Below are 13882 nucleotides of genomic sequence, written 5' to 3'. Positions count from 1 at the left end.
AGCAAGCTGGAAATCATACCCAATATGTTTAACAAAGCCAGGGTACAGGTGAGGAACGACACCAGCGCAGTGCCCCTCAACCCAGCAGATCCAGTCCCCAGCCCCTGCTACCTTCACAACCCAGTTATAGAGCCCCCTCCGTCACCTGTCACTTTTACCAATCGTTTTCATCTGTTATCATGTCCCTCCGATCCACCTACACTTTAGGATCTTGCAGTTTCACCTGCCCAGGGCAGAAAGCTTCGCAAATATCCAGTCATCCCTCCCTCCCCCAAACGACTACTTGGCAGGTTGCATACAAACCCTCAGGGCAGAAGTAACAGCCCTTAAGTGCATAATAGGGGACCTCTGGGTCACAGTGGGGAGTCTCATGGAAGAGAGAGGGAGAACAGCTAGGGAAAGTGCCGCCACCCCAGCCCAAACAAACACTACCACTCAGACTCTACCTGTTCCCACCATGCTCCATCACGTCAAACACCTTCGAGGCTCCCCAGGTTCTCTACTTGAGGACCCTGTCCCTAGGACTTTGGTCGGAGCCCGCATACTGGGTTCCCCCACACGAAGCAGGCATGCAAACTGACTATCCTCCCACCAACCCCGAGAACACAAGTTCCAACTCCATACCCCTCACTTTAGGGGAGGGCCATTGCTCTGGTAGTACATATTCTCCCAAGACTACCACTCTCCCTCCCTAGAAAATCTTTATGACCAATGTACCTAGATCTAACTTTCAGGGGGGAAGGAAGGGGAGGATTCCCTGAATAACAAAGTCACCCATTGGATTTGTCATAGCAGAGGATGTCTTTCAGTAATTAGGAAAGATATTCTTAGGGCCAGACGACATCGGTCCCAGAGCTCACTATCCAATTGTATTGATCTCCTAGTAAACGGGTAGCGAGCCTACGACTTAGTAGCCTTAGACCAAAGAACTAACACCCCGGGTGGGTCCACCATTCAGTTTAAACTTGAGCCAACCACTTCACTTTGTGTGCCACCCTCCCTAGTGGCTCTAGACAAAGACACTGTCTGTTCCATGATTGATTGACCATCCGAGATTGATGTGCAGGCCCCCCACGTTAGACCTGATAGTGGCATAAGCTCTAGCAATTGTGCCCGCACCAATGGTCACCCAGCGGTCATCGCTGACCAGACACACAGGACGGTCTCTACTGCTTCCCCCAATGTCACCACACTAGTCACCCCAGATTTTCAGGTAAACCTGCTCCCACTACCCAACTCTCTGACCACCGGCCAGAAAGTAAAGATTGTCTCATGGAATGTGGCAGGCATAAAATCCAAGCTTCCGTTGCCACACTGGAACCTTTTCATCGGCCAATACGACATATGTATCTTCCAGGAGACCTGTCTAATTGAACCTGCCCATAAACCCGGCTATGCAACCTACCACATACCCGCCGCTCCCAGCAAGGCGGGTCGCCCATCAGGGGTCTCCTAATTTGGGTAAAAATCGCACTACAGTGTGTAGTGAAACTGATACCCACTGACACCCCTGACATCCTTGGTATTAGCCTCAAGGGAACAGGGCCCACTGCTACTGACATTTTTAACATCTATGCCAGGGGGACCAACCGCTCTGCGACCCTACAGTCCCTAGAGACCCAACTGGGTGAAAGACCTCCAAACATGCCCTTATTGTAGTGGGAGACTTTAATACCATCTTTGAACCCCTTGGTCTGTACTATATGGGTGGTTTCAGGGAAGAAGATAACATTTGGCACATACCCAGGTTGGAGCTCCCCCCCTTTAAGAAGTGGCACTCTGCTCCCCTTCAACTTAATGCCCTGACCCTCGGCCAAGGTCTGAGGGCTGTAAATGGAAGAACCAAATGAGATAAGCATGCCACCCACACGTTCACTGGTTCACAGGGGAAGAGCTGCATCAACTATATATTGATGGACCTTAGATATTGGCACTTGGTTGATGACATGGTAGTCTGGACCCGAACTGACAGTGACCATATTCCACTCTGTCTCAGTTTATAGTCACTGTGAGGCAGGGCGCCCGAGCAACAACCACTACCAAAGTAGCCAAAGTGGTACAGGCTGAGAACAACAGACAACGACTTCGATGGTATAAGGTGATCCTGTGAGACGACATTCTCTCTTCCATCGATTTGGACCTGACACTTTGTGTATCATTGATATCTACGATGGGAGAGGATGTGGGAAGCTGTTCCTCCCTAATCGATGTTAACACTGAGTATTTCCAAAGATTGGAACAGCTCCTATCCCTGCCAGCTGCTCACAATTCCGGCAGTACTTCTCCCTGTGAGGGGGTTAATTGGTACACTCGGGATTGGCAGCTGGCATGAACAAGGCTAAACAGCTCAATCAAACATAAGGATGTCGCCCAAGTTAGGTCTCTGCGGAACCAGTGCAGACAGACGCAGAACAAGGCCAGGAAGGACTGGGAGGAGGAAAGATGAAGCCTCCTGAGGGCTGCAGGTGAACGCAGGGATCTTTTTGGGCCATAATAAGCAAAAGAAACCTAAAGGGAGCCCCTGCAATTGGCAATAACATCCTGCCCTCAGCTTGGTTCCACCATTTCAACTCTCTCTATAATGTTGAAAGCCAACTCATAACCTTCTCAGCCCAACCCCAGCCGAGTACCATCTATGGGGATTGTCTGTTCAACTTGGGAGACCTCCGAGAAGCAATTAACAACATAGTTCGACTGAAAGCTGCTGGCCCCGATGGCATCCCTGGAGACCTCTTCCTTTACAACATCGACAAATGGGCCGAGTACATTTTCCTTCTATCTAATGCAATTGTCCGGGGAGCTCCTATTCCTGAGTCCTGGAGGGGTGCCGAGGTAATCCTCATTTACAAGAAAGGCGACAGGTCCCTACCTGCCAACTATAGCCCCATTAGCCTTATAGATACAGTACAAAGGTATTCTGTCGTGCACTACTATCAAAAATCCAAGATTGGGTCAATGAGAACGGCATTTTATCACCGCTCCAGGCTGACTTTAGGTCCAAAACAAGCACCATGGATCAGGTGTTCAGGTTTCTGCTCTTGTATTGGAAGGTCGCAGTGATAGGGAAGGGGAGTCTCTATGTAGCCTTCATGGACCTTAAATAAGCATTCGATCTGGTCCTTCGAGGTAAACTTTGGGAGGTCCTCAAGGAGATGGGTATGCCCCCAGGGCTTCTGACCACAACAGTCCGATTACACGAGGCCAACTATGCAAAAATACGCTGGGGGAACCAGGGCGATCTCACCGATCCGATCCAAGTAGTCAAGGGCATTTGGCAGTGCCTCATACTAGCTCCCACTCTTTTTTCCCTTTATTTGAATCAGGTTAAGTCAGCATTGATTGCCATTGGGATGGGAAACTCGTGGAATTTTCCACACACAGGGCCACCACCGACCAAAGAAAGAGTGAAGTCCTGTTTTTGGGAGTGGGTATCCCAGTCCATATCTCGCTCGCTCTCACTAGGGCGCTCTCACTATTTAGCTAGTTTCTGGACTTCAAATCTATCTGGTCGCTAGAACCTTACCTAGAATGCATTTTAGATCCAACCGATAGGAAGCTCTATATGCAGTTCAGATTTGGTTTCCTCCCTCTTAATACCTTAATACCTTTACCAGCAGATGGCAAAACAAGGCCCCAAGCAACAACTTATGCCCCTGCTGTACCCTGTACCAGGAGTCAACTGCCCATGTCTTCTTTGTTTGTCCATCCTACGTTCATCAACGAAGGAAATGGCTTACGCCAACTTGCAAACGGCTTGGGACCCGAGATCATGCTGTGGCCATGAGAATCTTCAAATCAGACTCCAGTCTGCCCATTGCCATTGCAGTTGCCAAATTTCTCGGAGGAATGTGGCGCCTCAGAAGGAAATCGACTAAGACAGTCTAGCCCCAAGTCTTTGTAGTTATACATGTCTATCTTTGTCCCAATACTGTATCTTGGAACTGTGTTTTGCCATATTCTTTTTTTTGTACTGCATTTTGTGCTTTATTATTTTTCTTATTTATTCCAACCCAACCTATTTTATGAATTCTAACCCATTATTTATTATGGCGCTATGCAACTTTTATGGAACTGGATGCCGAAATAAAGTTTTATGATGATGACATTATATGCAGTTCAATTTAATGTCACGCCGTGGAAAGGCATCTATCTTTTACATGCATGATTTCCTTGTGATCTTATTCATTCATTCATCTGCACCTAGTTTTTTTGTACCTTTTAATGACAAGGTTATCAGTGTGCCTCTAAGGTCCACATTTATGGTTTCCTAATATACTGCCACATATAACCAGATTTCTTTTTAAGCCGTTTTCCAATACTGTGAGCAACCAATATTGTAACTGTCTTATCCAGGTGACTGGTTGACACCTGTTCGGTATAAGTCAATAAGGACGCTCAATGAAGGACCACAGGCCAATTATGAAAACAATTTAGCTTTACTAGAATTTCAGGTAAATTTAGGCAGTTAGCACATTAACAGTAGTGGAATAAGAATAGCAATGAAAAGCATCTGTTCATATATAAGTACACTACAAAGAGCATCTATCTATACGTATGAGCAAAGAGTTTATTGACAGAATAAGAATAGCAATGAAAAAGCATCTATATATATATATATATAAGTACACTACAAAGAGCATCTATGTATACATCTGAGCAAAGAGTTCATTGACAGATATAAACTTGGAATAACTGTATACCAAAATGCATCACACTACGATGTTCAGGAAGCAAAATATAAATGAGTTGAATACTTCAGATAAGCTTTGATTTACTGCACACCAAAATGCATGTTTCAGTTACTGCGGCAGGCTCACACTACTAGGTTTAGAAAGCAAAATATAAACGAGCTGAATACTTCAGGTTATAAACACAGTGCAAGCATAAATTATCAGTCATAATAATAGAGCAGAGAAACAAAGGCCTTTCATTCCTGTGTGGAACTTAACTTAGTCCACGAAATGCTGGGAAGCCCTCTACCGCCTGCCTGGACCTCTCTCCCCCTCAAGCATCACGGTCAGCAAAACAGGGAAGCAGTGCTGGGCCATGGCAGCTTTCACAACTCCATCTGCGAGCTTTAGATCCCTCACCCACACTTCAGTGCTTAAAAAACTTGAAGCTTGGATTCTATCTCTTTCTGGCATTTTCTAGCTATGTTATCAGTACTTGGCTGCTCTGCCCTTCTCCAGCCAAGCTTGAAAACAATAACATGAACTTTTCCACGTTGTTTGGGGGGTTTTCAGCAGGCATCACACTCATCTACACTGCTCAAGCTAATTAACCCTTTGTGTCACAATGTCTTCCGCACCTTTCCCTATACTGATCAGTAACCAAACAGTTAACGTCTGTATTTTACAATCTTAGTCCAATTAACTGACAGAAGCAAACTTAGCCTCTTAACAATAAGCTAGTTATCCCTTGTTAGAAATTGGGTTTCTGGTTGGCACAGGTATGCACCTGGCACAAGCAAGAACCAAAATCCTAGTCAGGGTAAGTCACAAACACAGCCTAGGTTAACCTGTGCTCACACTCTGGCAGCTTGGCACAGAGCAATCAGGATTAATTTAAGAGGCAATGTGTAAAGTATTTGTGAAATACTTTACAAAAAATGAAAACACCACACAAAAATAATCTACACCATGGTAGAACAATAGAGCCTAATTTAATGAACCAAACAAGACCAAAACTACAAACATCCAATAAGTATAAATTGAGGTATGAATTTTTAAAGATTAAAATGCAATATGGTGCTTAAAAGCGTGAAGTGCCAACCAGGGATAGCTGATGACACTAGGCCGGGTTAAATCCAAACGTTCAGGCCGCCCACAATAGAGTGAGGGTTGAACATAATCCCAGATAAGTCCTGCTGAAGTTTTACCTTCTCAAGAATTGGGACAAGGGTCCTGATTGCGGGCAAGAAGTTGGTGGTAGTCCATGGATGCAAAGAGTCGGCTGGGCATCGCAGACTGGCGAGCTGGAGGCTCCCATTCGAGAGGGGTGAACCAGTGGTGGCTTGCACTTATTCTTCAGGCATGCAGCACGTTTCTTGTGCTAAGGGCTTGTTAGCAGCCACCAAAAGCTTGATTTCTAGAGTCAAAAACCCCATCCAAGGGCCCAGGACTCGAGTGGCTCTTCGTGCTAGTCAGGAGCCGGTTGAAGACAGGCCCAGGAGCTGTAGTAGGTGAGTTGGAAGTCTTTTGTGTCCCTGAGACTTCAGAAAACAGTAGGCAAGCTAGTAAGCCTTTGGAGTCACTTTGGTCCTGGGAGGTAGAGATGCATGTCCAGTCCTTCTTACTCCCACGCAAGAGAGCACGAGGCAGCAGGTCTAGTGCCACGAATAACTGCCCCTTGTGTTCTGATCATTCGTGTTGTTTCTGTGCTCCTCCAAAGAGACTTGGAATTAGGCAACATGGCATAATGGGATAATTTCAGCAATTTTGCATAACAAGTGTGACATGAATGACCGGAAATCACGCAAGATTGCGGTGGCATAACAAAAATGTTTCTGGGCCTTTTTAAACTTTTAATTCTGCAGGGTGACAGAAGGAAGTCATAGTGACTGATTTAGAGTTTGGCAGACTGGTTACTCTGTCACAAACATGATGGATATTCTGTTCACTGTATTACGATCTCCATAGGCTATTATGGGATTGTAATACAGCTGACGGGACATCTGTCATATTTGTGGCAGGGTAACCCCCTCCGCCAATCTCCAAATCAGCCGCTTAGTCATAACTTTAATTTTCACATTCCCCAGTGCTTGAGTGAGTTAATCAGTTGAATTTCAGAGTTTATCACAATTTCAGCAAGTACTTGGCCTTAGTATTTGGGATGTGTACTACAACGTTTCCTTGGAAGAGAAGCTCCAATGGCCAGTGTAAGTTAGTTTTTAAATCTGATGACCTGTTGGCCAATGTTGTTGTCTCATGTTTTTCAATGTTTTCAATCTGCAGCATTTTGGTTTGTTTCATAACAATACAATTGATGGAATATTCAACATTCACTGTTTTTAAACTCTATATGCTTTGAAGATGATGCTGGTCCACATTACATTCTAAAACCTTTTGTTAGCATCCACGACCAAGAGTACAGAATTACACATTTGATCAGCAATGATGTGAGGGAAGCAAAGAAATGTGAGGAAAATGTATTTTTTTTTTTACTCAAATTTTGAGGATTACAAGGGATTCTAGGGAAAAAATGTGGTTAGAGCAGTGCAAGTCGGTCCACCCTGGTTAACCCCTAGGTGTCTAGTTTTAAAAAATGAACAGGTTGGCTAGGTTTCCCTAGGTAGCAGCTGAGCTAGGGTCCAAAATCTAGAGCTATCCATATCAGAAAAAGAGGGTCAGTTTTAGGTGGAACAATGTGATCCATCCATGTTTAATTTTGGGCCATTTTCTGTTGCAGTTACTAGGCCCACCAACACTAATGAGGTACCAATTTTATTGCAAGACTTGTGGAAGCATGGAATAGTAGAACATTTGTTATTACCAATTAGATTTTGCTGCATTTGTGCCTTTCCAATGTAATCCAGCATGAAAGAAAGATGACATTTTGAAACATACCCGCAAATCATACACGACTACGGGTACTAACAAGTTCAGACATGTAGAAATAACCACTGCTCCTCAACTTCAAAAATTGTGCCCATTTCAGAAATGCATACTAATTTTTCACTCTGCCTATTTTGCTATAAGAATTGGTCTATAATTGGTACTCAATGCAAAACCATTGTACAGTGCAGCTCAGTTGTTGGATCTGTGTACCTTTCGTTGTTGGAGAACTTATAAACCTCAAACAGCCCGCAACTAAAAGGGTCTAGTGGACATAATAGTATCTTGTTTTTGTAAATCGGCCATCGTGACTAAAAGTTAGATGGAAATGTTATTACAAATGCCCTTTTTTGCACTCATTTTCACTATTTCTTTATTTGAGCAGTTATTGTCCTTGGCAAAACCATGGGGGATCTATACATATGACCCATTGCTGAATTTGACATTTTGTGTACTTTTCACAAATATGTAGCTTTTCTGGCTCACCCATGAGTTTCACACTGGTTTCCACCATAGATTGGAAGTGTGTTGAGAGCACAAAATATAGGGAACATAGGCTACCTCTTAGAAAAATGCAAAAACTCTGGTACAAATTTTATTTTTTTATTTAGCTCTACATGTCCCTGAAAGCTGGGAAGAAAATGCCTTTAGTGCCATGTAGGGTTTTTGGAAGCCATTTTTAGAAGGAAAAAATACAGATGCATTTCTCTGGAGAACGTTTCTCCATTTTTCTCAAAAACCTTTTGCTATATTTTGCCTGTTTTCTTGATCCACTCCTGCCAGGAGAATCCACAAACTTTGAGTACTTTTAGAATCCCCAGGATGTCAGTAAAAAAGGACACAGATTTGGCATGGATAGCGTATGTGGACCAAATGTTATGGATGCTTAAGCGTGAACTCCCCAAAATACCCAAAAAAAAGGCTTAGCACTTTTTTGAGAGTGGAGGGGAAGTGGGGGAGGGGCTAGCAGAGAAAGGGCTAAATATATTGTTACAGCCACCTGAAAACAAAAATTAAACTGGCTCTTTAAAAAAAAAAGATATGTTTGGAGCATTATGGGAAAATAAGAATGAATTGATCAGCTGTTGATTGCTTTTCTCTATAGAGAATTACTGCACAGACAGATGGCCTGTGGGACCTGCAGGCAAATGGATTCAATGTCTCTTCAACTGATACCCTGGAAAATTATGTTAGTCATCACAGCTTCTATGAGAAATATCATGCAAGTTTACAGACAATGATTCCAGTCCGTCGGAAACCAAAGTAAGTCAAATTATTGTATGTTATAGGTCAGACTGAGCAAAAGTAGAAGGAGCCGACCTAGGAGACAGAAGAAAGAAAGAGAGAAAACAAACACAAGAGAGAGCTATAAAGAGAGAGAAATAGCTGAGAATGGAGTTAAGTAATCATAGGGAATGGAAGGAAGATAAGCATTGATAGAGAGCAGTGGAAATGAGAGGCAGCACAGGAAGAGAGGAAAAGAGCTTCACAGGAAAGAGAAAAAGACTGAATGGGAGAAAGATAGAGAGATCATATGAGTCAGGGACAGAAAAAGGTGAATTACAGTCTATTCAAAGACAAGTGAAAGGTGGGAAAGTATGTATGGAGAAAGGATGGAAAAGGTGAACCACTAACGAACTAACTAGATCAGGTCAGAATAGAATTGTCTGAGGAATGCAGTGTAAATTGTTTCAAATATAGCATTGCACGTGCATAAACAGTCTTGCCAACAGTCATGAGCATGTCTTTAAATGCACTTTTTATAAGATAGTGGCAATGGGTACCTGAAGTTTTTCAAGAAGAGTATTTTTGTCGTGCTAATCGGTACCTTTACAGCTTTTATTTGTACCAGAAGGAGTCATTGATGGGGGACAGAGGCTTTGTTCTGTGAGGAGGCTCTGGTCAGACATGTACATTTAAGGAATGCCATCTTTCTCTGAGTATACAATCATCTTTCTCTTGCCACCGTACATAGCATGGCCTTGGGTGATATTCTGTGAAACTGTTGGTATGACGCAGTAGTGACCTACATTTCTAAGCTGATATTACCATCCTAGAGAGAAGCATTGTTGCCCCTAAGGTTGGGGGAAAGGGGGATCTTCCCTACTATCACCATTCTGTAATGAGATCACTGCTTGCCACCAGGCATTTAAATAATCTGGAGGCTCAGGTATTGACTTTGTCATCTACCCATTCTGAAACTCACATCTCAAAACTCTCATACAGTAGCATGAGTTAAGTCTTGTCTCATCCCTCCCTCCATTGCTGAGGCCTTTGCCAATGAGCCAGCTGTGTGTTCTCACCTGGCAATCCCTCCTGTGCCCAATTGCAACCCACCTGCTACCACATTCCGCTCTCATTCTGTATGGAGACTAGGTCCAGCCTACAGCAACACATGGTCTTAAGTCTTTTATCCTCATACTCAGCCAGGCCACTGAGTGGCCCCTCAGTACTGCCAGCATGTATCATCAAGCCTACATCATACCCCAGAATGGTTTCCTCTGTCCAACCACTCTAGCAGCATCAGAGGTCTGTCTACCTCATCTCATTACCACTGGTGCAGAAGCAGGTGTTTTAATTAGAAATTACTAATGAGTGTTTATATAAATCTGAATAATGAATTTTGTTGGAATTTAATAATGCAGAGAAAAATAATGCATGCGTTTGAAATGTGACCTTTAAGAATGGCCATCAGTGTTCATGTATGTACTAATTAATGATTAATACTTATGAAATATTGAAAATGTATTAGATTAATGTAGTAATGTGTCATATTAAGGGTTATGAAGTATGTTTTAGCTTTATTAATTTAGGTCTTAACTTAGCTAGTGTCTTGGCCTAGTTTTTGCCAGGCCTCATGCAGAAGCTGTATTTTTAGCAGTTAATAAAATGCTGACAGAGTGAACTAAACTGTGAAATGTCCATTGTCTTGTTAAGAGTGCTTAACAGAAGCTTTTCGTGAGAACCGACTAACAAGAGATGATGTTCCTAGCAGTGCAACAATTTTTATGTAATGTGTGTGAGATGTACTGGAGCTGAAGATGGAACAATATTGTTACCTGACGCCGGATGATGAGGACCTCGTAAAGTGAACCAATCAACTTAATGAGAAGAGGGAAATATTAGAATTCATAGATTTAGTATAGAATTATTATTGGGTGGTGTATGAATGTATGATTAATGGATCAATAGGGAATTAGGGGATAGTTTAGTTGACTTTGATATAACAACACGACAGAGGAGAATTATTCAGCTCTAGAGTGACTTTGAGAGAAGGGGAGACTTTAGAAGAGATTTGAGATTGTCATTGGGCTCATACTCTCTGACTGAGAGCCTGATGCTTTGCTGATCTTTATGATCTTTGATGACCTGAGGGCGAAGGCTGATTCTGCTTGCTGACCCACACCGAGGACAGGTAGATATGACAATGTGACTGTTATGCATTTTATGCCTTTTCTTTCTAGGTACCAACTGCACTGTTTTGAATAGATCCATAGTTAGATGTTTTTCCAAATTTCTGTTTTAAATTGTTTTGCACGAAGCCCAACATGCTGATGTTAATCTGAAGTTAGTTGAGGGAATTCATATGACTGACGAATTACAGGGACTAATGTTTGACGAGTTATCTTGCTGAATTCTATGTATGTCATTACATTGTTGCAGCTGACTCTGCTACTAATATGTGCCGTAACTTTAGAATGTGTTGTGATTCAAGCTTTAATTAGATTGCCTTTCTTCTGTTGTTTTCGACAACCAGTTATGTTCTTAGGTGTTTAATTTGATGCTGAGATTAATTTACACAACTTTAGAATTGTTATTATAAGGGAAATAAACTTTCTAAACTTTACTGAAGGTGTGGTTATTCATGACTGAAAGGTCATGGTGAGTGATGTTTACGGACTCCATTGATTATTGATTTTATTGATCACTAATGATTGTTGATTATTGCCTATTGAGTTAAATGATTTCTGCTCTAGAGTAAGGTCCGACTCGCCAACAGTTATGGTAGCAGACTGATGGTTAGTCTCTTTAGGAGCTTGTCGTAGACGTCTGATATGGAGTGACAGGTGTTAACAGTTGTGGTAGAGAGACCGATGGTTTGTCTCTTTAGGAGCTTGCCACAGGTGTCCCGAGTAGAGTGATCGGTGATTACGGTTATGGTAGTAGTTTGAAGTTGGTCCTGTTGAACATTCAGTATTATTGAAATTTGGATTTTGTTTTTCAAAATGATAATTGGAGAGAAAATGATGTTCCCTTAAACCCAGAAATGACTCTCCTAGATCCTGGATCCTGCTAGTGGTATTGGGTATGTTCCTAGCATTCTAGTGATAGAGTGAGAAAAATAGATCGTGCTTGCACAGCTTATGAAAAACTGCGACATATGTGAGAATTTAGGGAGTTTGCATACTCCAAATGAAGTTTTAGTAGGAGTGTGCGTACTCTGCAGTATGAGACTAGGGAAGTCATCGAACTTCACTTGTGTGTGGCGCTTTGTGCTACAAAATTGTCCACGTGGTTGTTGATGTACGGACCCTGTGTGGTCTAAGACTCCGGAGCATATTGAAAAGTGTATGAGTCACTTGGTTATATGTTGTAATTTGTCTGGTTTAGTAGGTTGATCAGGTGTGGTCAACAAGTCAGTGTGTGAGTTAAAGAGGGCGAGAGGACATTTTGACTGAGATTTGGCGAGTCCTATGTGCACCAGGACAGACCCATTGATCAGATGAGAGTAAAATGTTCGGGTCAAGTTTTGCTTGCGAATCTGGGAGACCGAGAAAGAAGAATAGCTGCATCCGTGAAAGGGCTAGCAGTGAAAATCTGTAAGCTTTCTGAAGTGATTGTGTTTCCTTTCCTGTAGTAAACCAGCAGATTTTTTTTTTTTTTTTGGTTATTGATTAGTGCTCGCAAATTTTGTATTACTTTGGGGGACATTAGAGTTTAGGAGGATGAGCTGCAAAACTTTGTCAGCCACAGTACACGAGAGGGTGACGTCATTGGAACCGTGCTGGGATAGGTTGGTTAGTGAGAAGGGTCATGCACGGAATGGCAGCTGTCAGTGAGAGGCAATTGGTTGAGAACATGGGTGAAAGGAATCTTGGGATTAAAAGTCATTTCCTGATTTGATTTGGAATAAACAAAAGAAGAAAAGATTACGTTTTTCAAGGCGTTGAAAAGTGCCCTAAGGGGAGATACGTACATTAGAGCGAGTGTAGGAGAGCCTACCCCACCAGAGAATGCACCGCTTACATTGTAATGGAAGAGAGAGGTATTGCGCCTTGTCTTTGGCTAAAGCAATGGTGCAAGTTGGCAGAAAAAATGGGAGTTAAGCATTTCCTGAAAATGGGACGTTCAATTTGAGGATTTTGGAGCAATTGCAGATGGAGCTATATGAATCGAACCCCTTCCGAGATCAGCACAGTTTGAGGCATTAGCTGGGAGATGGTAGCTAGACAGCAACAGCAATTAAAATTTGAGAAAAGAATAAGAAGGGTAGAAAAGACTTTAGCGGAAGCGAGATGGAGTTGGGAACAGCAGAAATAGGGATCAGTGACTTTGTAGGATGTTAAGTTGTTTCCGGCTATAACAGAGGAGGTTGAGACAGAAGGAAAGAAGGAGACTAGAAAGACTAATAGAAGCCCGTCTGAAAGCAAAGAAGCCAGAAGGTCTTCCATAGTAGAGGAGGAATCAGATGCTGAAGATCTTGTTACACATATACTGAGAGACCGACCACCACCATATACGGTGCATGAGTGGTTCGAGTACTAGTGCTGATCCAACAGCCCCGGCACAGGCAACGGGGACAGTGAGTCCGGTACAGGTTAATGCCAACCTGATACAGAGTGCGGTGCAAAGTAGTTCTAATGTGTGACTACTCCTGTAGTTCAGACACAGATGCAGCTGCCACAGATACAGAGAATTTATGCTGATGTGCCTATTTCAGAGACGACTTCAAACTTAGTGGTGCCTACAGAGCAGGTGGTTCCGAGACTAACGCTGGTCCAGACTGAGCCAACTACGATTTTGTTGCCCCAAGTGCAGCCGCAGGTAATGCCAAGATTCACACCAATGACAGGGACACAGTCAGACTTGACTCAAAAATGAATCCGAGCACTGAAGTCACTCTCCCACTGAGTGTACGTTCCAGAGCATCCCCAGATGCAATATCGCTACTGATTACTGTTGGTCCAGTGGTATCATTATTTTTACAGAAGAAACTACTTATGAGTGAACAGGGAGCAATGTCTCAGAGTTTAATGAGGAGGGGACCTATTGAACAAGTTCAGGTAGTCTCTTCCATGGTTCAGACTTTTGATTGATCGAGATCATTG

The 13882-nt window shown here is 43.0% G+C and overlaps 1 protein-coding gene across 1 annotated transcript in view; it reads left to right on the top strand.

Moving 5' to 3' along the window:
• The window catches only part of LOC138268264 (ATP-binding cassette sub-family C member 12-like), a 1444059-nt gene that overhangs the window by 221200 nt on the left and 1208977 nt on the right, over positions 1 to 13882 (top strand). Inside the window, exon 3 of the mRNA XM_069217748.1 lies at positions 8659 to 8816. Coding sequence (XP_069073849.1) covers positions 8659 to 8816 — 158 coding nt within the window. The remainder of the gene's footprint in view (positions 1 to 8658; positions 8817 to 13882) is intronic.

This window comes from Pleurodeles waltl, chromosome 12, assembly GCF_031143425.1.
Source record: "Pleurodeles waltl isolate 20211129_DDA chromosome 12, aPleWal1.hap1.20221129, whole genome shotgun sequence".
In the NCBI taxonomy this organism is placed as follows: Eukaryota; Metazoa; Chordata; class Amphibia; order Caudata; family Salamandridae; genus Pleurodeles; species Pleurodeles waltl.
The sequence above is the reverse complement of the archived record's forward strand: the minus strand, read 5'-3'. Positions and strand labels throughout refer to the sequence as shown.